Source organism: Asterias rubens, chromosome 2 (assembly GCF_902459465.1).
Source record: "Asterias rubens chromosome 2, eAstRub1.3, whole genome shotgun sequence".
NCBI lineage: Eukaryota > Metazoa > Echinodermata > Asteroidea > Forcipulatida > Asteriidae > Asterias > Asterias rubens.
The window spans coordinates 15,153,509-15,179,673 of record NC_047063.1 but is presented as its reverse complement, the minus strand read 5'-3'; the positions used below and the strand labels follow the sequence as shown (position 1 = coordinate 15,179,673).

The window sequence follows — 26,165 nt, the reverse complement described above, 5'->3', positions numbered from 1 at the left end:
CAGAATTTCTTTTGTGTTTTCAAATGATTTTTTTATTTTTAGCCAGGACCTTATAGGATTATTGTTGGCATTAGTATTTAGATGCATACATGTCCTTTCATTTGAGCACAAGTTTATTTAACATTGTGCAAAAATGTCAATTGTTTGTCAGTGGAGATGGCCCAATGTGGATTTTCAATCACTTTTGTTTTTCTTAAAGAATGGGAAAACACGTTTTGGTAATCACTGACAAAATTAATGGCAAAAAAAACTTTTGTTTAGAACTTTTTTAATAGTTAAACGGATTTTAAAGGCACTGGACACCAGTGGTAATTACTCAAAATAATTGTTAGCATAAAAACTAAATGGGTTTACGTGCACTAGAGAGCTGTTGGTAGTATAAAACATGGAGAGAAATGACTCCCTCTGAAACAACAGAGTTTTTGAGAAAGAGGTAAATTCTCACTCAAGTATTAAAACGCTTCAAAAATTGAATCTATGAGGCATCACTGCTGTATGCACCAAACATCTGGAGGTGTTTCCACTGCCTTGTATTAGCAATAACCAGATGGCATTGACCTAGTTTACAAGGGAGTTTATTAAGCCCAATACAAGGACATGTACAGAACTGTCATTGAGTAATAACAAGCGCTGATTGGTCATGATTCACTGGTATTAAGACCACATCTGCTGTGTCTATTCCCAACCCAAAGAGGAAGTCATCATACAATGACCTGTTATTTTAATCAAAATGTCATATTGTTTCCTTTTTATGTAAGCCCAAGTGTAGGCCTTGTTTGGATCTCTTAAAGGGAAGGTGTCCGTTTGGTAAACACTCTTAAAATTAACGGCAATAATAACTGTTGGTTAGAAGCGTACGGCAGTGTTTGATAGTATTGAGCATTTTGAGAAACATTTTACGTATTTGATTTGTATTTTCAGCAATATCCCAAAACTGTGAACGTTTGAAATGCAATTTTCAGATGTTAGTTTGATTGTGTATGTCTACCAGACAGTTCCAAAAACCAAAGGTACTGTATAGACGATGTGACCTCTGACGTCACACGAAAACTATAACATGATTCGCGCACATGCCGCCGGGCAAAACCTTTGTGTTTTGGCAGCCAGCTAGAAAGTGTATGCAATCTTACCATGACTACACGTCTTTTTGCCTGGAGAAACATGACGTATATAGTGTTTGGTCAACAGAGGGCGGTTTGAATGTACACATAGGTCACATCGTCTATACTTTTCCTTTAAATAAGTCTCTTGTACGATATGCAACAGAACTGCTCAAAAATCATGTGTGTCGTCGATACTGACGTCATTAGAAATTTATCATTTAGGCCTAAACTTATTGAACACACAGTTCATCACTGAGCAGCACTGTTTGGGATTTATTGAGAAGAAGGTTGCAACAGTCTAGCCAGGATAAACCCTTTTTCTTGATAAAAAAATTAAGGAAAGAAAGAAGAAAACAAGTTTGTGCGGAGGTAGAGTTCTCTCAGACTTCACACTTGAATTTCCTTCAAACACAGGATGTTTCCAGTCAGTAATGTGCCGCTTGCGAACAACTCTTGTCTCAATCCCACGCAACTACATGAAGCTATGAGGTAGTGGAGGAAATTACCAATTTGAACCTCGTTTCAAAACTAAAATGTAAACCAAGGCCAACCTGTCAAGAAAATAATCAGGTCAGATCGAATCAAAAGCAGACAAGGTGATGTACACCTTCGGTAAAGTCCTCATAAATTTTTCCACCGATAATTCAAGGGATTCATTTGTTGAAATTTTACCTGTAATTGAAGTTCAAGTAAATGTTTCGTTTTATCCTTTTTTCTAAATTCAAACCTGTATGAACATTATTCAGCACCCGAACTCAATTTTCAAGAAGTTTTGGTTTTTCTAGAAAATACTGATAAAAAAACGCTGAGTTTGCAACCACCGGTTCTTCTCAGAACCAACACTACTCAAAAGAGAGATCTACACACGGTGCTACCACAAATCTCAACTGATCCTAGGAAACTGTTCAATGGTGTGGAAGATCAGACACAAGAAAATGATGTGGTTTTTATAACCAGCTTCAGAAATCAGGTCATGCACACTACATAAACCCCACCTTCCTTCACAAAGAACAGCACTCTAGAGACCTCGATAAGCTTGACCTGTCTCCTTAATACAATAATTAACTACGACCCACAAACATCGACGTTGCATCCTCGAAACTGCAAACACTTTCCCCGTCCCATCTCAAAATGAGAACACCCTTCCTCGAGCAGCCGCCAAAAGCTCTTAAGAAAAATACCTCTGAGCATACAGAAAGCTTCCCTCATAAATCGGAACCAACTGCCTGACATTTTGAGGCCCTTTAGACATATCCGTAATATTTCAACAGCCCTAGTGTCCTGCAAAGGTTCAAAATTGCCTGAGTTGGAATCAGACCCAAATGTATCCATTCACACCTAGGCTGTTAACTGTCAAGGGATGGGTATTTCTCACAGTTGACATCTAGCACATGCTAGCTCAGGAACATGCTCTGGAAGTGGTCTTGCCTTAAGTACTTCCATCCTTTAAAATGTGGAATGATTTGATGTGGAATAATCACTTTCCAACACGTAGGTGACGACAGGCTGCTTCTAAAAAAAAAAAATGTGGAAACTGTCCATCCAGCACTGAACACTTTCTGCTGTTATCAATTAGGAGGTACAAGTTTGTTAGTGTTTTATGCACACAAATGGTGGCTGTGACAGTCTATATATTTTGTATAGACCTTTCCATTGCAATGCACTGCCCAAGTTTTTTGCCAACCAAGTTTGAAAAACTTTGGGAAGCCATTAATGCAAAAGCAAGAACAGATAGCCACAGTTTCTAAATAATTTTACACAAAATATTCAAAAAATAGTGTTGAGTCTGTTGGAAACAAAGCAACCAATCATGGGATGTATTTTCTGTTATGTAAAAATTTGCAGAACAACACGATTGAATGTTTTGCTAGCACTTGGCCGTCCATGCCAACCAGCGCGTTTTATCAACAATAGAAAGATCTACACTGAGTGTACCATTATTAAACTATTACTACATCTATCATAGTTTAGAGGTCAACTACCACTACTTACCAATAAGGTCATCCGGATTATCAATTTCAAAGTTCTTGTTCCAGAGCACAGCTAGAGAGACTGGTAAGTTGTTCACATCAGCTGAATATTCATACTGAGAGGGAAACAAAACAAATTAACAATGATAATAGAGCGCATTTTACAATAATCGTATCACTGCCTTTACATTAGTGTTAGGTCTGGTCACTAGGCCATAACAACCCTTTAATCTTTCTCAACCCCCCTGGGAAGTAAACAGACCTGAGCTGCTGTTGCTCCAAAGGCTTGTTCATACATGTGTTGCACTTACCACATGTGTATCAACCTCTACCCTCACAGGTACCCATTTACACATCCCTGGGTGGAGAGCAGCAAACATTGTAAAGTATCTTGCTCAAGGACATGAAGTGTCATGACGGGGATTCAAACCCACACTCCGATGACGTTGATGCTGTTAACCACTCGGCCATGACAACCTAATTGATGTGTACAACAAATTAGGTGCCAAATTCCAGACACCTTTCTGTGCTAAAACACTACAATGCGCCAATTGCTGGGTGTCTAATCCAGAGACCAAGAATATGTTTCTGCTAAGCAAGTTGAGTCTTGTTTAACAAGTTTTTGTGCTTACAGGCTTTAGTTGGGCCCAGGTGACATGAAGATATTGAGCACCATTTGCATCATGCATAGTGTACATATAACCAACATTATTAGCAAACTCATTGGTTGTAACAAATGTACGAGATCATTAACACATCACGACCAACAACTAATCAGGAAGTGACAACCACATGAAACTAATATCCTCTAGGAAGAAATGTCGGAGGTGAGGATAAATTGTTGTCTTCATCATGTCTGTCTTTGTTCTAATTAATTGTCCGTACGTTCTTGTCCCCGTTTATTGTCTGTCCCCATGCATCCCTACATAAGCCTTGGCTTCCAGATGATGCCTCCATACTCTATTTATTTATTTTTCTCTCCCTCAATAAAAAGCTTTGTGTATTGGTTATTCCTTTAAAAGAATTGTTTGTTCTGTTTTCATGAAGTATGGAATAAATGCAAGTTTGAATGAATGAATGAATGGTTTTGAAGAGTATCTGCTCATCTTCAAGTGAAGACATTGAACCTTAAGATAATCTCAATCCTAATTCCAACATTAGGAACAGGCTTGATTGTTTCTCTTTAAAACATGTTCAAGGTTTTACAATGACTATGTACTGGATTACACAATGCCAACATTTGTTCTTACTTTCTTCTCAAAAACTTTGAATGTTACTCTTCATCAAACACTGCTGTCTGCTGTATAATTTTTAAGGTTATACAATGACTTCGCTTTGGATTACAAAATGACAACACTATGTTTCTAACTTTCTTCACGAAAACCAGAGCCAAAGACACTGTAATTTTAAAAGGGCAATAGTTCCATTTATGAAAAGTTAATAACAAAAAATGAATAAGATGACAAAACTTTACTTTGATCCAAGACATACATCCAAGACTAAAATGAGTTAGGGGAACAGAATGAGTCAATAAATCTATATCATGTGGACCACATTGAAATGGACTTTGTAAGATACAAACATTACTACACAAGTACCACTTGATTAATTCAAAAGACTGTCGACTGTATCATAAAAGGTGTATTGATAGATTGATGGATCATTTAATTAATAACTTGGCAATGAGTTGATATTTTTATATTAACCACTTCCCGTCAGATAACGACTTTTTCAGCCAAACTTTTCCAAACTGAATAAAGGTGGATGTTTATTACACACACAGAATATTTCGGAGCCTCCTCTTTCGGTTCTTGCAGTTGACATAATAACATCTCCAGATAATCCAAACCACTATAAGTATGCATTGTAGGCATACAATGAGTGTGTTATGCTTTATTCCCCCCATACAAATAGGGACAACGGGTACTGGAACTCAAGCTCAAAATCTCCCCTTTTCAGAGGGTATTGTGTAATCCCTGATTGTTGTACAGTCAAGATTATGAGAGACGACAGAATGCCAACAATATTTGTCTTTAAATTCGGCATATAAGAGGCAAGTCTCAGACTCCAGCATACATGTACCACAGCCGTCTGTAATATGCTTCATTCTCCCCATACAAAAATGGACAAGGGGTACTAGAACTCATGCTCAAAATCTCCCTTTTTCAGGGGGTTATTGTGTAATACCTAATTGTTGTACAAACGATGATTACGAGAGATGAAAGGCTGCCTGTAATCCTTATCATTGTATTTGGCATATGGGAGGCAAGTATCAGACTCCAGCATACCACGGCGATTACTGGCCGTGGCTTACTGCCAAGGTTCAGGCCTATTCAGGATAAGACATCCAATAACATCTTGAAAGAGTATGACAAATCCCGGTGCATTTTATGAGTCTGTTGCTGTGGGGCAGATTAATGTCCTTCTGGTAAGAGGCACCTCTTTCAGTATTGTAAATGTGTACAGGAACCTTGTACAGGGCACCACGGCTAAAGCACAGGGCACCACAGCTAAAGCACAGGGCACCACGGCAATTGCTGTGGTTTTCGTTGGTTATTTCAAGGCCTGTTATATCAAGGTTTCATTATGACAAAGATATTCTTTTAAAAAAAAAATCTTTAAGTTAACACTTCAAAAGGTCCAGGGAAGAAAAAACAACACACTGCAGAGGCACAGTAAAGATTTCTAAAATGACATGAAGTGAATGAGTGCGTGATTGATTGGAAACTGGAGAACAAAACCAACTTTATTTCAGGCTTTGTGATGTAAACATTGACATGAATAGATGTGACTGAACCTTTGACATTCCAAACACTAATCCTAACATCCTAAACCACTAAACCCTCAAAGTATTGGGATGCAATCCAAGAAAGGAAAAGGGTTGGAGGGTTACTTCAGGAAGGATGTTTATACGTGTTATTTAGGCTCGGATGTTCCTGGTCTGACCACAAACTCATGAAGTGGTCTACTGTACACCAAAACATTCATCAAAACACTCCATGTGTATTTGGTCTGGGGTAACACCATGTGTATATCTACTTGCTGAGTAGACTATGTTCTTTGAGAACTTGTCTTGCTTATCTTATACTACCGAGGAGTAGATCTTCCGGAATTTGGGAGACTACTCAGTTCTGATAAGAAATGTTTTGCTTTTTTTTACTAACTGGGCGGAAGGTAGAAAATCAGCCGGGACTACTACTTTTGCTTAGTGAATCAGGGGGACTTCTCATTAATAACTCAACTGCCGCAGTGGTTTGTTAATTGGTCTCAACGTTTCGACAAGCTTGCTCTAGTCTTCGTCAAACACTCAACATTCATGTATCATGCAATCATGTTTTTTACAGTTTACACGGTAAAAAAAATACATTCATTGTTACCACAACCCCGGATTTGCACTAAAAATTTCTTTCTTTTTGAAACCAAGTTTGGTTCTAAAACAACTTTGTTTTTTCGACACTGTTATGTTTGTTCCATTTCTTTCACTCTGTTTGTTTCATTTCTCTATTTTATCATGCTTTTAGTTTTCAAGAGGATGTTTGCCCACATCCGCCCCACATGTTGACAATAGGAAGGGTCTTGGGTGTGACTCCCACGGTATTGCGAAACATTAATGCAGCCTGTCAGTCAGACTGAATCAACCAGTCCATGACTCCTATCAAGTTAAAATATATTGGTACACTTACTATTCTTGGGTTGCATTGCAGGCTAGATTCACTGACCCTGACTGCCTCAACCTCCTCAGCCCTGTCTTCATATTGCAGGACACACTTGTACCCCTTTTCTCCAAGCTATAGTTATCAAACAAAAGACTACATTGTTATCTGCATTCAAGGCAATGCCATACATTTAAAGCGTCAGTGGTAATTATAGCAAAAATAATACTTAGTTATTATCATAGCGCTTTATCACACCTCTACGGGCGTAATAAAGCGTTTGTCCTGCGAGATATGTGGAGCAACGCTTTTAAAGTATGAGATCTATTCCTTTTTAGCACCACGCTAGGGTTTACATGGTGATGTGGCGCAATATGCTGCCGATCAGACGCGGAAACCCGAGGCAAACCCCTTCTCTTTACAATAAGTGCACTGGGTTCCTTTACGTGCATTACACAACACACCAGACCAAAACATGATTTGTTTGAAATGGAATTGATTGAAGTAGACCAGTTTCTGGCTGGAGTGCCAAGAAAATCAAGCCCAATTCATACTTCACATAATAATCAACTAGAAGTGAATTTAAGTTGTACATTGTGTGCTGTTGTCCCATTTTGACACAGTAAAGTTTGCATCGTCACAACAAGTCACATGAATTGGCGACTTGACTTTCAGAAATCGACAACACTAGAGAGAGAGTGAGAGGGGCAGGCCTTGAATATCTTTCTTGAAGGGGCACAGCAATTTTTCTTTAGTAAGGGCACCTTACAAGGGAAATGTTGAGCAGAGGGCACCCTGGCAAGTGCTGCAAGTACCATGGGTTATTTCCAGGTCTGAGAGGGTCTTTAGTCCGTTTCATACTTTCTGTGAATGCGAATGCGAAGCGTATGTTGAAGTCACAAATTTGCAACAAATAATTCGCAGGGGTTGAACTCTGCTCAACTCTCTTGCGAATATCGCAGCGAAAACTTAGTTGTGATGTCAAATTCACTTCAAATTCACTTCGCATTTGCAGGAAGTATGAGCCAGGCTTTACCTTTGGTATGGGTAGATGAGCAGTGGGTACGAGGAAGCCACTTGTGACATCTGCTGCCAGTAGGATATCAACGCTATCATTCACAATGCGAGGGCAGAGTAGCTCACCAAACTGGGTGCCCTGGAAAAAATACAAGTACATCAATGTTACTTCAATATCCATTTTATAATAATAATAATAATAATATAGGTATTTATAAAGCCCCTTTAACAATGATCAAAGCTCTGTACAATAACAAGAACAATACAAAGAAACAAGAAAAACAAAACTACAAAGAATTTTCTGTGCTCATTACACCTCTACACTTTTCATACAGCTAATAAGCAGAATTTTTGGCTTCAACACTAAACCAGAAAATATGAATTAATGAACTTTGAGAAATAATCTTGTTTATAGGAAACCCAAGTGCTGATTCCTATTACTAGCTATTTGAGAAAGTTCCATGAATGATTTAAGTACTCCTGATGTCCAGAGAAGTGCATTTAAAGATCTCTGTTCATCAAGAAATAAGGTCTGGAATTTCAATGAAGAGCCTGGCTACCCGGGGTCGATTTCAAAAAGAGTTGGGACTCATCTGATCTCGAGTGGGACTAATCTGCTACAGTGCAAGGTTGGGACTCGTTCTAAGTCCTAAGATTGCTCTTAAGTTAGCAAGAGTTTTGTGAAATCGATGGCTGCTTTTACTGGCATTCAAATCAATTTTAATTCAAAGGCTTAGAAACCAACACATTCAGTCTCAACCCATCAGAATTACACTTGTCTAGAATGAACCCCCTTGCATTAGCCGCTATCATTGATGAAACATGCATGCGTTACAGGCAACCATTGGCCAAAAGTTGTGCCCAGCCCTGACACTTTTCCCATTATATGTCATCAAAGATGGTGGTCTTGATGTCATGAGCAATCCATGTACTGCCATCTTTAAGTCTTGACAGAATTGGATCTACTTGCCTACCTATGGTTTCCTACCAATGATTGTCTACCAACGGTGGAGTAAAACGCGTACTCTTTTCCACTGTTTGCCTTCAAAGATGACGGTCAATGACATCATGTGCAATCCATGTATTGCCATATTTAGGTCTACTTGTCTACCAGTGGTTGCCTACCAATGGTTGGAATAAAACTGAGTATAAAAGTCAACCCACATTATCCCCTCAGGCCTCAAATTTCCCGATTTTTAGGGCAAGGCCACTTTGGCCTTGAATTTGTCAAATTTTGAAAGGGCACCAAGGCCATGGGGTAGGGCACCAAGGCCAACTTAAAATTTCAAAAAGGGCATCAAGGCCATAAAAAATAAAGATCATGAAACAATTTCTGTTCAGGTCCATGAAGGCTATTTTAATGAACCATTTCATTACTTTTGCTTTCCTTTAACAAAAAAACATCAAGTATTTTTAAATGTATTTAATTTTATTGATTAATGGGAAGTAAAAGTAAGCATCCATTTTTTGTTGCGTTGGCCAGACGTAAACAATGAACTGTCACTTAACTGTGTGCAGCGGAGATTTTGTTGCGACGGCCGGACGTAAACAATGAGCTGTCACTTGACTGTGTGCAGAGCGGAGATTTATTCAACGGACATACATGTACATGTACCATACATGTACATGTACCTTTCATGTACATGTACATGATGCGTGATTTACGTAACATGGCCCACGTGCACAAACATGTACGAGTACCAGTGAACAAGCACAATACCAGTGGAATAGGCGGACGCCCAACCTCGAATGGAACCGAAATTGTGATTAGCTGGTACCCATCATGGACAACCTTGCGTGGGTACGCGTGTTGCAAGATGAGTACCAGTGCGATTGTTCTCAAATGGTCGTTGCAAGTACATCCGGCCTGTGTATAAACTTCGAGTACACAATGTCTATGATGGATGCACGTCTGTCGTTCGTTCTGCATCGTGCACACACACACATGCACTGCATGGATATGCTGCCGTCCGTTTAAATTCCGTGTGATGAGCATTCAACCGACCGCGCTCTGTGTGCGTGTATTAATATAGAATGTACATGTAAGTGTTTGATTTTATGTGCACACAGACGGATGGTGGTGTATCAAAACATAAATTTTGATCTCAAAAAGGGCACGGCGGCCATCGGAGAAAAAGGGCACGGCCTTTTTGGCTGCGAAAATGTCAGATTTTCTCGGGGCACCACGGCCAGTAAGCAGGGCACCGGCGGCCATGGCCGTCGTGGCCGCCGGGAAATTTGAGGCCTGTCCCCTATACTAGACTGACCTCCTCCTTGGTTATAATCCCACTGGCATCACAGGATGTTGAGTTTCCACAGCATTTATTCTCAAAGATACACCAGTCACACTTGTACTTGTTGCCAATACACTGCACGCAACTTGTGAAGGTCCCACAATCGTAGAAATCAAAGTCGGTGCTCACAATGTCGAGGGAGGTTTCTGTGGAATGGATGGCAAGCTCTACTCTCAAGAAACCTGTTCAAATAAAACAATTGATGATTAACGTGAAATTCTATCTCAACTCCAATTACAACTTGGTTTCTTTTTTCCCAGATGATTAAATACATACTGCGTATATATAAGACAAATAATGAAGTCCTCATAGTGCAACCACACCAATGATTAATTGTTACTGGCGTTTTCGAAGATGGAATAAAATTCTTGGAAAGACTCTAGGGTCAAAAAAGTCAGACCACTCACTTCTAAAAAAAAACTGGTTGGTAAGCAGTTTGCGACAGCTAATTCTATTTTCTCATATTTTTGTAACACTATTAGAAACCTGTATAACCCTATGGACTATACTAGTACTACTCCATGTATCTGTGCACAATCCAACTTGTTATTTCCCTGGTGTCTTTACAGGTATAAGTTATTTCAAAATGGGAAACATACTTCATGGTTTACAGTTTGATGAGTCACAGAGCCATGGAGATATGAAATTAATCTGAATACACTGCGGAAGTCTTTCATTGGACAACATTACCAGACGTCAGTCCAGTCAAGAAATGTTCTGTTTCATTGCATTGAAAAAAGTAATTCAGGAAACAAGAGTGTTATTTTAAAGTCATTGGACCCTTTCGGTAAACAGTGTTGTCCAAGGCCCACACTTTGTGTACCACAATTTCTATATCAAATAACAAACCTGTGAAAATTTAGGCTCAATCGGTCATCGGAGTCGGGAGAAAACAACGAAAAAACCCACCCTTGTTTCCGCGCGTTTCGCCGTGTTATGACATGTGTTTCAAATAAATCCGTAATTCTCGTTAACGAGAATTTTTATTGTTTTGCTGTTTTCTCAAAAAGTAAAGCATTTCATGGAATAATATTTCAAGAGAAGTCTTTCACCATTGCCTTCTGTAAACCCTGTAAGTTATTTGTAAATCTGTGATTTTTTGTTTGTTTTTCTGAACCGAAAGGGTCCAATGGCTTTAAGATTTTCAGGGTTAGAATGTTTTTTTCCTTCAATCATATCATGCTACCGTCCTTGATGTTATGGCATACATGACATGATGTACCACATGGTCCCCTAGTAACATGCACCGCCATTATTAAAAGCACATGGATGTACCCTTTTATATCATCTACATACACAGGTACATGTAATAACAAACTGAGAATATAGACCTTGAAGTACACTGCTGAAAATAATGTTTAACGACTGTATGGCCTCAGCTGAAGTCTCAAATTCAATTCAAATATTTTACTGAAAAATTACTTCTTTCTCAAAAACTTTAATAATTTAGAGGGAACTGTTTCTCACAAGTCAATGCTTTATACTATCAACAGCTCTCCATTGATCATAAACAAGTAGGTTTTTTTTCTTTATTTTTATTTTTATTTTGAGTAATTACCAAAAGTGTCTAGTGCCTTTAAGTCGGCTGAATTCACTGAAACATCGATTCACAAAAAAAGTCTTTAGAGGTCAACTCTAAAGTTCTCATTTTATCACTGAATATAATCCTTCACACAATACACCAACACCAACTGGTTCTCTCTTTTTAAAATATGAACTATTTATTGTTTAACACTAAATTTGTGCAAATAATTCTTGTGTTTTAAATTGTAATGTATTTAAATGTTTTTACTGCAAACAGGGAAAACAACTTTCACTTTTTACTTGTAAACTGTGATGAAATAAATAAGTTTAATTGAATTGAATTGAATTTGAATTGAATAGAATTGAATTAAATTGAATTGTATTGTGCTTAGCGTCCGTTTTGAATCAAATTGTAGACCATTTCACAACAAATGACCGCAGTATACTCAAAGCAGACGAAGGACCTGTACAAATTATTTCAATTTACAAGGCTATTGTGAATTATATGACATGGGGGAAAAAACGAACGAAGAAAACAAAACCAAAACAAAACAAAACAAAACCAATAACACAAGGCCTGTGCTGTTTTCATAGAAAGAAGAACTGGTAATCTATATCCTTGTAACATTTATAGTCCACACAAACACACCCATAAAAAACCAATGATGATAGAATCAAAGACACAACACAAGCCTTTAAAAGGGACACGTTGCCTTGGATCAGGCATGTTGGTCTATGAAAAGCGTTTCAAACTGTAATAAAAAGCAAAATGGTTAGAAAGATGTTTTAAAAGTAGACGAAGGACCTGTACAAATTATTTCAATTTACAAGGCTATTGTGAATTATATGACATGGGGGAAAAAACGAACGAAGAAAACAAAACCAAAACAAAACAAAACAAAACCAATAACACAAGGCCTGTGCTGTTTTCATAGAAAGAAGAACTGGTAATCTATATCCTTGTAACATTTATAGTCCACACAAACACACCCATAAAAAACCAATGATGATAGAATCAAAGACACAACACAAGCCTTTAAAAGGGACACGTTGCCTTGGATCAGGCATGTTGGTCTATGAAAAGCGTTTCAAACTGTAATAAAAAGCAAAATGGTTAGAAAGATGTTTTAAAAGTAGATTATAATGTTCCATATAAATATGCCTCGAAATTGCATGGTTTTCCTGATACATGTATGTCATAAACTAACATGGCTCGTCATTGACTCCATAAAATGGCCAACCGTGTTAGTTTTCACAAAGTAATGAGAAAACCAAGCAATTTTGAGGCTTGGTTGTATGGATTATTATATTTTACTTTTACAACATCTTTCTTACCAAATGCACCTCATAACAAATGGTTTCAAACACTTTTCATGGACCAAATCGACTGATCCAAGGCAGCAAGTCTCTTTAATACAGTGTGCTGTAATTTGTGGCAGACAAACGACATCAGAATTCAGAGCTACATATTCAATACAAAGGTAAATGATTGGTGTATAGAGTTAGGATAACCATGACATTGAAATACCACTGAATTCATTTCAGTATCAATTTCTATAAGAAAAGCTGTTTATTGACCCAATATAGAATAATCTTGGATGCGCCTTAATTGTGGGCAATGTCTATGCGCGTAATTCAGTTAAGTGCGCATTTTTAGACGACGCGGCGTTAAAACGTAAACATAACTGCCAACCAAAATGGTGAGCGTACGACAGTCGCCGCATATGACGTGCGTGCAAGGGGTCAATACCTGTTTGTAGACCATGAGTTTCATTGTTATGCCTGTGATATTTTTTGTCACAGGACTTGGAAAAGTACTGAGTATACAGTGTTTACACACATCAGTGTATGGGTAAAAACCTGAACTAATAAGAAAATTATTTGTTTACCTGGTCCTATCGGAGGTAATACATCACTTGCAGGTGTTAAGCACTGCACCAGGGATGTATCGTTCATGGTAACCACTGTAGCCTCTGCAAGAGGTAAGTCACCAAATGTACACTGGTAACCATAGGCACTACCATCGTCCAGTTTAGGTAGACCTCGGGTGGTTAGTGTCAGCTGTAATGAGAGCAAGAAAAGAGGAAATACAGTTTGGGTTGCATTTAGTTTGGGTTGCATTTCCTGCATCTTTAATTAGATTTCCATTTCTCTTTTACATAGCTACATGTAAAATATTTTAAAGGTACATCTGTCCACATGGAAGACGGTTTTAAATTTAAAAAAAAAATTTAAACTAGTGAACAGCATCATGCATTGGGTAATAATATTTAATAGAGTCGCAGGGGTTGATACATGTACTTCACAGAGTCAAAACAAGGTGATTGCCTCCCTGCCCCCTTGGTCATTGCCTGATGCCCTTGAACTTCTCTGCCCTCATAGGGTCCTTTCCCTTTCAAAACTAAGCATACAGGCCTGCAGATCACTTTAGACATTTTTTTTTTTTTTTTTTTTGGGGGGGGGGGGGGGGTAAAACAGTGAAAGGTCAGGGTGTTTACATCGTGACCTTTTACAGAACTAGGGTATTCCAGGGAAGGGGAATACATCATGGCAGCAGTGCCAGGGTACTTCCTGGCAGCTATTTATTGGCAGCTAGCAGTTTGATCAATCAATCAATGTCAGGAGAAATATGCGCACAGATCTAATGCTCTTTTCACAACACAATGTGCAGCTGCATTAGTGTTGTACTATGATTAATACATTGAGCAATGTTTGACCTTGATATTACCAAAATCAACAAGTAAAGCCAACATTGTACAAGGTGCTACCCATGCACAAGATAGCATATCGGACCAATGCCAAATTTTTTGTGAAACTAAATTTGATTTGCAATTTATTATATCATTTTTTGCCTTTTTCGAGTTTCACAAAGAAACATCAACAGAAAACCATATTCATTCTCAAAAGTTTGTTTTGTATTTACATGAAGGCTACTCATCTGGACTCAAACAATTGCACACAAACCTATTGAAATTGGCAGAAAGAGAAAAGAACACACAGTTGCATACTGCACTAGTAACAATATGCTATGTTTGCAATAAATACCACAGAAAAGGCGCAAACAAAAAAAGAATGTCAATAAATGCTGTAGAAAAAGATGCATACAAATACAGAATAGCATTCTGCACTAATGACATCTTTTGCTCAAAATACCTGTGTCAGACACACATTCCACTATTACTGTACACGTATCTCTCACGCAATCACCGCATCAGCGCGCCAGACCGCAGTAGCACAGTTCGTATGGGACGAACAAACAAAGTTTGGACATGTACCCGGGTATATTGTGGTGAATTTTGACACACTGTCCGAGATCCAAGTACTGAGCCTTCTACTTTGAGCAATTTCAGTTGGTTCAATTCAAATGATCACCAATGTCGATGGACATTTATACAGCGTGCATTATGATATTCACTCCAATGTTGTGTAGACCTCCAAGAAAACACATGAAAATACTGATAGCGTGGAAACACATACTGTACAGAATAGTATTGATAGAAACCATCATCTTTCAGAGTCAGGTTATCATTAGGCCACATATCAGTTCCTTCATTCATGCTTGACTAGACAACCGGAAACACACATGTTGTTTTTGTCCACACCAAAGGTATAAATATTACATGCATACATGGGTTCAATAGAACCGCCAACTATAGATCATCTACAACAATCACAGCCTTTCAGGACTCACTTGTCTGGCAAAATATTTCTTTTTGTCACACTTCAGGGCCGTGAGAATTTCAAAGGGGTAACAACCAAACTTCCCAATAAAAAAAACTTGTTTTTAAAGACACTGGACACTATTGGTAATTGTCAAAGACTAGTCTTGACAGTCAGTGTATCTCAACATACGCATAAAATAACAAACCTGTGAAAATTTGAGTTCAATCGGTCATCGAGAAGTTGTGAGATAACTATGAAAGAAAAAACATCCCCTGTCACACGAAGTTGTGTGCTTTCTGATGCTTGATTTCGAGACATCAAATTCTAAATCCGAGGTCTCGAAGTCAAATTCGTGGATAATTACTTTTTTCTTGAAAACTACGTTACTTCAGAGGGAGCTGTTTCTCACAATGTTTTATACTATCCACAGTTACCCATTACTCGTAACCAAGAAAGGTTTTATGCTAATAATTATTTTGAGTAATTACCAATAGTGTCCACTGCCTTTAAGTATTACTCTTCCTGCATGAACATTTTCGCTCCAGATTTTGGGCGATACCTAAAAACGTGACCAGCTTTTACAATGCCATTTTCACAAATGTTAATTTTTAAAGGTTTACATCTACATTCATATTGGATTAAAACAATTGAACAGTTCCAAAAACAAAAGCAACACTTTGCCTTTAAACAGTGACGTGTATAGGGAGCCATAGTGAACATTGAGATTATCATGATGTGGTAGTCGAATCTTATCTAACAACAATAAAGTTTACTGTCATTTTCTGAATTGAGAAGCAACTGAAATGTAATTGTACTTCCATCCTAGCCTTCACTCAGTTTTCTGTGGTTTCTACTTTAAAAAAATACACCTCCATTGTTGTTCTTTCTTTATCGCATTGTAATTTTCTCAGGAAAAATCTTGTTATTATAAAAGTAAAAATGCATTAACTTGAAAGTGCAGAAAATTTGCTTTCTTTGTGGAGTTAGGATCTTGGATGTCAAGTAGTGTATCTACGTGTACGTCAAGGCAATAACCATTTTAAATGATGATTGGTCATTTTCCCTGCCAAGATACTTTTACAAATCATTCCAAATGGGTCAAAAAAGTATTTTTATTACTTTTTCATGATTCAGTAATGCACAAAGACAATTTGACTAGAGCTGGATGTGAACCAACTACCTCAGGTTTACCGTGCTATTTAATAATCATTTAGCTGACGTTTTTTTTTTCATTCATTTTTTTCTCGCAACTTCAATGACCAATTGAGCCCAAGTTTTCAGTTTTGTCCTTTTATGCAAATGTTGGAATACTGTTGGGATGTTGAGGAAACTGGTCTTTTACGATAACCAAAAGTATACACACACTATGCCTTTATCCAAACATCTACATCAAAACATAAAATAAGCTCAAGTTAGTCAAACATTTCTATTTGTTGAATTTCAAATACATTACATGTACACCCAGAAACCTAAAACGTAGATTAAGATTTATTTATGTATGCAAGGTTTTCTGAATAGTCATCAACAAACCAAACATCTGGGCATACATAATGTCACTGCAGTGATTGCATGTAGACTGCACGGTACATCATTGTACATGTTCAAATGGTGCAGGGCTGAATATACGAAGTATGGGGACAAAATTTCATGATATTGTTGTCATCACAAAATCCTGACTACATGTACAATGTATGCACTCCTTATGAATCTAAAGGCACTGGACACTATTGGTAATCAAAACAATTGTTAGAATAAAAACTTACTTTATAACGTGCAATGGAGAGCTGTTGATAGTATACAACATTGTGAGAAACAACTCCCTCTGAAGTAACAGAGTTTTTGAGAAAGAGGTAATTTTTCACTCAAATAATCAAAGACTTTGAACTGGCCTGAATGAGAGAGCATACCAATTTTTACAACAAAGATGTTTTGCCATTCATTTTTCTCTTAATAATAATTATAACATGCATTTGTACAACGCTGAATACAAGGTTTCTAAGCGCCGAACAGGAAGTGTAAGATAACAAAATAAGATGGCAACTTCGATGACCAATTGACTAAAATTGTTCACAGATTAATTATTTTTCGCTAATGTTGGGATACACCGTGTGAGAATGGTCTTTGACAATTACCGAAGGTGTCCAGTGCCTTTAATTAACAACAGTGATTGCATGTAAATTAAACTGCACATCATGTCCAAACCATGCAGGGCTGAATAAATTGAGTAAGCAGACGACAACTTCATGATAATATTGCCATCAATGATTCTGACTACATACATGTAACATGTACACACCCTCCTGATGAATCTTAACAAAAGAGCACCCAGACATGTCGTTTGTACCGCTCTCCATGTTGCAGATGAAATGTGCACACGCGTTAACTCTACTAGCCTCATGTAATCAAGGACGAACCAAACTGATTAATAAGACTGGGGATGTTTGCCTTAGACATAAGTGATCAATTATTAAAGTACATGACACTCGCTACGTTGCTGGATATATTTGCAAGGGATGATGGCTACATCATGTGATTAATATTAGGAGAGTTTATAGTCTTACCAGATGACCACATGATACAAAGGAGTGTGATTGTACAGAAATGATCAACCCTAGAAATTGATACGGTCACCCCCTAGTTTACAGGTTGAACCCCTCACATTCCCGGATGTCTCATTTTAGAGAGTTTGAGGTTTGGACACAAGGCTACATCTTCCTTTCCTCTATTAATTTCGACAAGGTTCAAGGTGATTTCTTAACAAAACATCTACATATTTGACAATTCCCAGACATTGTTAATGTTATAAGAGGCCTGCATTTGTGTATTACCTCAAACTCCACCAAAAACTAACAGAGCATGAACGTATCTACATTCATGAGCATTCCATCTGGTCGAACTGACAAACCTTCTGTAGGAATTTCTCTCCTTTTTTGAGGTCAAATCTTTCGACTCACTGCATCTACATTCAGATGTTTCTTTTAGAAACATTTTTCAATCTATTAATGTGCCTGAATCATGACTGAGCCAGGTTGTCAACTTTGAATGGAAATCTCACATCTCAATGAAAGTTTGAAATAGAGGACCATCCTTCCCAATACGCCTAAATCATACATAAAACACAGTAAAGCCCGGTTCATACTTCCTGTGAATGCTTAGCGAAATTGACGTGAACTTGACGTCACAACTCTCCTTTCGTAGTGTTTTTCTTAAGTGAGTTGAGCAATGTTGGCCTGCTGCGAATTGTTTGTTGCGAATTTGTGCTGTCAACATTCGCTTCGGTTCGCATTCGCAGGAAGCATGAACCGGGCTTAGGTAATCAAGCATGGCCATTCAAACAAAACTTCCTCAGTTCCTGTCAAAAATTGAGTGTAACAAGACTTAAGAGTAAAATATTTCCTAAGTTATTACCTCCTGTGTCCCTTGTCTGGGTGTGTTGGGTGGGTCCACAGAGAGTATAGCAATACATTGGTCCACATTGCCCAACCATCTCAGATTGGAAAGATCTTCAGAGCCTGTACACTTGGTCTCATTGCGTCTTGTACAGCTACAACATCATAAGGAAAATTCAAGGGGAAAAAAACATAATTAGTCTACAGCATTACAAATATGTTAATATTTAACAGCTGAACTTACTACTTTAAAGGCAGTGGACACTATTGGTAATTGTCAAAGACCAGATTCTCACTTGTTGTATCTCAAAATATGCATAAAATAACAAACCTGTGAAAATTTGAGCTCAATCGGTCATCGAACTTTCGAGATAATAATAAAAGAAAAAATACCCTTGTCACACAAAGTTGTGTACGTTTAGATGGTTGATTTCGAGACCTCAAGTTCTAAACTTGAGGTCTCGAAATCAAATTCGTGGAAAATTACTTCTCTCTCGAAAACTATGGCACTACAGAGGGAGCCATTTCTCACAATGTTTTTTACCATCAACCTCTCCCCATTACTGGTCACCAAGAAAGGTTTTATGCTAATAATTATTTTGAGTGCTAACCAATAGTGTTCACTGCCTTTAAAACAGAAATCGGCAGCTTATCAATTGCGATTTGGGTTTTGTAAAAGAGCACATTGTGGTATAACAAAATGTTCAACAGATATTTATTCTTTGATTCTATTGTGCATGATTTATAAGTACAAGGGTTGGCCTACATGTACACATGGTGTAGGCTCTTACAGTTACACAGACTTTTCAGCCTATTTAATAACAATTTGTCAGGTTTTTTTTTTTTTTTTTTTTTTCAGAGGCCCCCAACAAATCAGAAATAAGACCCCCAAAAAGAACGAAAAAATATAATGCCTGTAGAGAGAACGATAACTCAACCCAGACACAGTGAGTGGATTTTACAAATCTAATCATGTGGGGTTCCTGCAGATGTTACATCCGCATGGAAAGATCAGGTTTTCCTTCTAATAACATGAATGTTATTATTGTAAACATTCATGTACGTGTATCTCTAACAGCATGTATGTATATCAAAATAATTGCAGTTTTAATCTGACTGGATAAAGCGCAAACGCTCTGCTTGTGGTCATCCTATACCAGACTTGTTCAATTTAACAACAGTGTTGTTATTTCTGTAACAACAACAGTGTTGTTATTTCTGTAACAACAACAGTGTTGTTATTTCTGTAACAACAACAGTGTTGTTATTTCTGTAACAACAACAGTGTTGTTATTTCTGTAACAACAGTGTTGTTATTTCTGTAACAACAACAGTGTTGTTATTTCTGTAACAACAACAGTGTTGTTATTTCTGTAACAACAGTGTTGTTATTTCTGTAACACCCCACCCTAACAAATTCAGCAGATTTTTGCAATCAAAACAAGACTTTACTTTCATGTGTAACTGCAGATTTATATAAAAATATAAAATTAAAAAAAATAAAACATCACTTATTTTTATTTAAGGAGAGGATAAACCTTTGGGAGTTACTCAAAAAGTCATTGATCATACACTGTAAAAACTTTATTTAGTAAGAAGCATTTACGGTGACACATAAGAATTTGGGAAACAAATTATTTTTTTATGGAATGTTGATTCAGAGAAAGGGAATCAAACAAATTTCAATCTGAGAAACATTTCTGCTTAATACATTTCTCAGACTGTGTATTATCCTTCTTGCATGGTCAAAACCGCTCCAGTGTTTTTATTTAGTGATATCTCAAAATAAACACCTTTTGAAATAAATTTTTCACAGGTTAGTTTGATTGTATTTTGACTAGGTTTATAAATGCCTATGATGAAGTTTTAAATATTAAAATGCAGTTACAAAAGGTACATGTACAATTGAAAGCTGGTCAACGATTAACCTTGGGTACAGCATATTTAATAACCTTGAAGAAAAATGAACTGATACAAAAACATATTAATGTGAAAATGATTACTGCTTAGACATTAAATAATGTTCATGAATTATAGGCATACAGTTTTGAAACCATGTACATGTAACATGAACATGTTCAACACCAGATGTACATTTCTAGTTCTCATTTGGGCTGTCTTCACTTGGCACATGGCCCAGAATTCCTCCCAAATGAGTTGCCCTAATAAAATCCACCACATTCCAACATGCATAAACTCCATGTACACATACTGTCATATTCATGCAGTCGGTAGTCCCTTTCATAAAATGGTAACCAACCCCTCTAGGCCTCCAGGTATGTATGTATTTCTAATGCATATATCCCTGTACATGTATGTCAGCGACGACGACAACGAGACGGAGCCAAGATCCAACCCCTGACCTGCCAGACTCAGGGATGTTGTCAATGACTAGTAACAGTCTGGAGTACATTACAACAACCCAGTCAGTACCTAAGCAACTACCTGGCTAACAGGCCTGGGGGGCAAGCGTTTCCCATTTCTATATTTACATTTCCAGGAAGTTAAGAATTGTTTCCCATATTCATGATCATGGAGGAGGGGGTGTTGGGTTATTTCACTTGAAGCAACCTCCTGCTGTAGAAGCCATTCTCTGGCCTCTTGCTACTGTTATTAGAGTTGGATGAATGACAGCTAGATTACTGGGTCTCCAGTAGAGTAGGAATGTTTACCTTCTCAAGGTAACATGTGTGTAGTATGTGTAGGAAATCTAAACTATGTGGATAACAAAATCAGGGAGCTCATAAGTTTAAACGACTCACATATAATTTTAAAAAGCACCCATGTTCCTTTCTGCAGTAATTTTGAGCTTCGTTAATTCATGTATTTTTCACACATGGTACATTAAACCTTAGGAAATGTTAAACCGTTCAAACAAACTATCAACAAATAATGCATCAAATTCCAGTATTAATTATTCTACTTCCTGCATGTACATCTCCCTGCTGCGGATTTTCTGCAGTAACTCTTAAACGCGTCCACCTTTCAAAATTTTCACAAGTTGGGTTTATGGTTATTATGTCCTATAGGATTAAAACAATCAAATGGTGCAAAAAAAACAAAGTAAGGTAGAGGCCCATTTTGCCCTTAAGTAGGAAGAATATTATGCCTGACTGAGTGGTAAACCAACTATTACATCAGGGTCCAATTTCATGGCTCTGCTTACCGAAAGAGGCACTTACGGAAAGCAGGGAGTTCTGTGCTTACGGCAAGCGTATTTTAGTGGTGGCGAATTTTGGCTTCTGCGCGTGATTCTCCACGTTCCTAGGCATTCTAGGCTTACGCAGAACTTTGGCGCTTGCATGTTAGCTGGGAATTGTGATTGTAAGCGCAGAATTCGGCGGTAAGCAGAGCCATGACATTGGTCCCAGGTGAATTGGATCAGTGTACTTTTTAATGATTTTGCTTCCAGACCAAATATTTTGTCTTTAAATGAGAGTCAAGAAACCAAGTAACTCTTTTCAATTTAAATCAAGTTGCTTGCTTTGTCCAGAAAGAAAAAGAATCAGCTATCGACTCATACATCAGTTAGGCCTACTGGTTTACAAAAGCACTGAACTACAGTCAAATTTTCAGATAATCCTGGAGAACCTGTCCGTCTGGGAGATATAAAAAAAAGCAAGACTTTAAAGTGAATTTTTTTATTTCCAGTGGCACAGTTGAGAAAGTAGTAAAAACAAGGAAGTCAGTTGATGAGCTGAAAAGTGGCAAGCCTGATGATCTGGCGCCTGCCCATTAATGACAGCTCATAAAAGACACCCAGACTCATCAATCATGTACTGTACCAGCAACCCACTTAGAGACCCAGATACATAACAAGATTCTAAAAAATGCAGGATGTAGTGGTTTAGAGCATCGAATTCAAATTCTGGTGTTTAAGACATCGGAGTGTGGGTTCAAATCCCCATCATGACACTTCATGTCTTTGCGCAAGATGCTTTACTGCTTCTCTTCACCAAAAGGTATAAATGGGTACCTGTTAGGGCAGAGATGGTTCTTGTGATTGATTTAGCTTTGTGCGCTACATACTCAGCAACACAGGCTGTATACTCCCAAGGGAGCTGAGATGGTTTAATTAAGGAGTGAAATCAAATGGCCAAGCGGCCAGGGGTAATGTTGTTGAAGCGCGATGAGCGTCACTAAGTGACGAACCTGAGCGCTTTATAAGAAGCAGTTATAATTTTAAGCTGATAAATTATACCTCTTTTGTAGAGAACACCAGCCACAATAGGGATCTCCAGTGCCGTTTCCTACACCCAAACAGCTCTCACATGAAGTGTATTGAGAACAGTTCTCCACTGGTATCTTATGGATCTGCACAAAGCGGGAAAAATACAATAAAAATGTTATTGATAAAAATATCAATTAATGAACTAAAAGTTACAGTTATAGATTCACATAGTGTGTATTGAAGACAGTTTACCTTCCCAACATTTTACAAATCAATTCTGGTTTTTAATTAATTAATTAATTAAGTGTCTTGCTCAATGGCACAAGTGTCATGACCAAGATTCATGGCCGGGTATCGAACCCACACTCTGCTGCTGACAACACCTGGGGTCCATTTCACAAAGAGTCAGGAATAGTCCTAGGAGAAATCCAAAAAATTAAGGCTAGTCTTAAGTTAGGACAAGTAACTCGTCCTAACCCGAGATAAGACTAGTCTTAACTCTTTGTAAAATCCACCCTAGAGATTGGGTCTAGTGGATCTCTCCTCGGTCACGACACACTACAAAAGGTTGATATGATAAAAGGTTGGTCCTTTAATAACACTTGGAATAACACTTGGTATGCTATTGTACCAAGATTCCCCTTTAAATTATTCCAGACATGATCAGTGATGACTTGCAGGCGCTGCATGTGCATCATCCAAATATTTCCTGTGTTGAAACCAACCACAGTGGCTGCCAAAAAAAAGTTACCGCTTAAAAACCAAGTAACAAACAGGTCTGTGTATCCTTTGTTGGGGTTCCCACCCCCCTCACAACATCACTTCCCTAATTAATCTCCCTTGGGTCACCCCCCCCCCTTGCCATCAAGTATAACTTCCCCTCCTATAGTCAGAATCTAGAGAATGCCAAGGAGCAATCATGACATGGATTGTTGTGGTATTGGCCTTTTTTTTTCTTTTTTCTCTGAGGTGGTGACCCAGATGATGGTCTTGGGCTAGTCTTGGTGCAAGACATTCTCGTCGAGCTAGTCAACCTCTATAGTTAGGCCCCCATTCATTAAACGCTACACACGCCGCGACACCAATAGAGGGTGTCTACGCCCCGATCCCGCCAACAAGTGGTGTGGGTGGGGTGATCTGGAAGTTCTTAAACAACGCCCGATATCGTCCGGTGTGCGGCGAGGAGAAGTAGAGCGGAGCATCGCGATAGTTGAGTGATAGTAAATAGCAACGTCTTGCATCATGACTAGTCCTAGGCCTCCCTTGATGTTTGAAAAAGGTTACCTTGAATACATTTACCCACACCATTTTTTTCTTCCAGGCAACCTAGGTCCCTAGATTTAGGATATCCTTCTGACATTTCAAAATGCCCCCAATTTTTTCCCCTTAAATTTATTACATTTCCTCAGGTCTCTAGGCAACCAACAAAAGTAAATTGGTGACTATCCATAAATATAAGAAAACATGTGGCAAGGATGGTTGCTGTACTCGACTTGGTAATATCTTTAAATAGCAATAATAACTTTCTTTTAGTTTGTTTTCCAACAAAAAAAAACTTCAGTGATGTGACACTGGGATAGCATTAAGCTTCTCTTAAATGGTTATTTTGTTAGTGTGTTACCGTTTCTGAATACTCGTCGCCCATTAAAAAAAATGGGCATTTAAAAAAAACGAAACAAATCTTAAAATACACCATAAAATAATCTTTTTGTTCATTCGTGGTATTCTAAATCATTCAGTAAAATCTTGCACTTTTGTACTTGTAATCTAAAATTTCTGTGAAACTGTGCTCTATCGCCCCGTGCTGTCAACGGCTTTGCATACGTGCCAGCAATGATGTATGTTGCAGTCTCAAGGGGAAAAAAGGTCTCTCCAGAGCATGCGCAAATTGGTCATGGCATTCGTAACTAGTTTTTGTGTGCTGTTGCATAATATGCTGGTATATTTCACCAATGTTGTGACTGCAATGTGGTCAGAGTTTCCCATCCCTGTCAAGTGAATTGTTTTTATGGTTGTCCAAGCCATAAAAAAAATCAATGATTCATTATTCATAAATACCTCAGACAGTTTCGCTATTTCTATTGGTGGAGAGCGCGTCACGTGGGGGTGTTTAAACCTTTGATAATGACCAGTGTTTATTAGCTGTTGTGATCAGATACTCGGGGGCTAGTCTTGGTGCAAGACGTTTCTTGTTACGGCGGTGCGAGCCCTGTCGGTGAGCTGGCCGCGCTGAGTGTGAAAGGAAAACGAGAACGTGTTGCACAAAGACTATACGCGCACGAACAGAACTGGAAACTGTCCGAAATAGGCGTCTCAGTCATAACAATGCAACACACGACAGCGTACATGTACATTGTACATACAGAGCTCAATCGTGTCGGAAACGGATAAGTTTTTTACTTTATTACGACTTTTAACCAAAAAGGCATTTATGAATGGGAATAGCAGAGTAGTGACTCGTTCTTTAATGGCCGTTTCAAACCTTGCAGGGTTGTTGCCGTGTGATAAAAGCCCTGCCGGCACGGCAACGACCCTGCCTGTATTAAATGGCTGTGAAAGAACTGTCGCTACACTTTTATTCCCTTATTCAATCCCTGTGTAACTGTGTAACTGGCACAGGCTTGTAGAAGTTGCATCTGATCAATTTGTCTTTATTGCTGACAACAAAATAAGTGTGTAGACTAGTCACAAGTCTTTTTTGCTACAAGGACATTCTGCTTGATAATGAGAGCTCACTGTCACATTAAGTTACATAGACCACCATTCACATGTTGTATGTCACTATGTTTACACGTACATGTAGTTTATCAAAGAGCAAAACCTACTGTAGCAGGGTTGCTGAAATTGTTTTTAAAGTAAATTGCGATTCTATCATAGTGTCATGTTTGTAACTGTTCAACCATGGTTCAACATTCCTCACTTAAAGCATGGGTAGAGCTGCTTACATGTAGAAAGACTCCAGTATTAATAAACCTGAAGTCCATGTGCACCAGCCAGGTGGTCATCATTGTTTTCTTAGCAAGGTTCTACTGTATACCTTCCCTTTAAATCCTTCAGGGTATCGCTTGGTTGCCACCCTTCCTTTTCTCATTTCGCGACATCCTTCTCTCTCTCTATAACTTCCCCCAAGAGATTTTACAGATCCAAAAGCCATTTCCAATGTTCTTTCTCATTTTGTGGATTTTCGAATCCAGCCAATACTTATATTGCTAGTTGCTGTAGCGTAGAATTATATTTAGGAGTGGATTCACCATTGAACAATGCTTTGTATGATAACAAGATTGGTTTGCTAGCATCCAGCTGAGAAGACCACTGCATTGTTTACATTGTATTTAATGATAGACTTTTTCTTTTTATGGTTCCTTTTCTTGTTATGTGATT

General features: G+C 38.1%; 1 protein-coding gene across 2 annotated transcripts in view; it reads right to left on the bottom strand.

Moving 5' to 3' along the window:
• Window positions 1-26,165, bottom strand: part of LOC117306761 (plexin-A2-like) — a 90,122-nt gene that overhangs the window by 31,521 nt on the left and 32,436 nt on the right. For both annotated transcript variants that reach the window (XM_033791255.1, XM_033791256.1), the window contains exons 5-11: window positions 22,815-22,927; window positions 18,633-18,768; window positions 13,451-13,622; window positions 10,011-10,219; window positions 7,763-7,882; window positions 6,757-6,861; window positions 3,096-3,189 (exon numbers count right to left, since the gene is read on the bottom strand). In XM_033791255.1, the coding sequence (XP_033647146.1) occupies window positions 3,096-3,189; window positions 6,757-6,861; window positions 7,763-7,882; window positions 10,011-10,219; window positions 13,451-13,622; window positions 18,633-18,768; window positions 22,815-22,927 (949 nt within the window). The remainder of the gene's footprint in view (window positions 1-3,095; window positions 3,190-6,756; window positions 6,862-7,762; window positions 7,883-10,010; window positions 10,220-13,450; window positions 13,623-18,632; window positions 18,769-22,814; window positions 22,928-26,165) is intronic.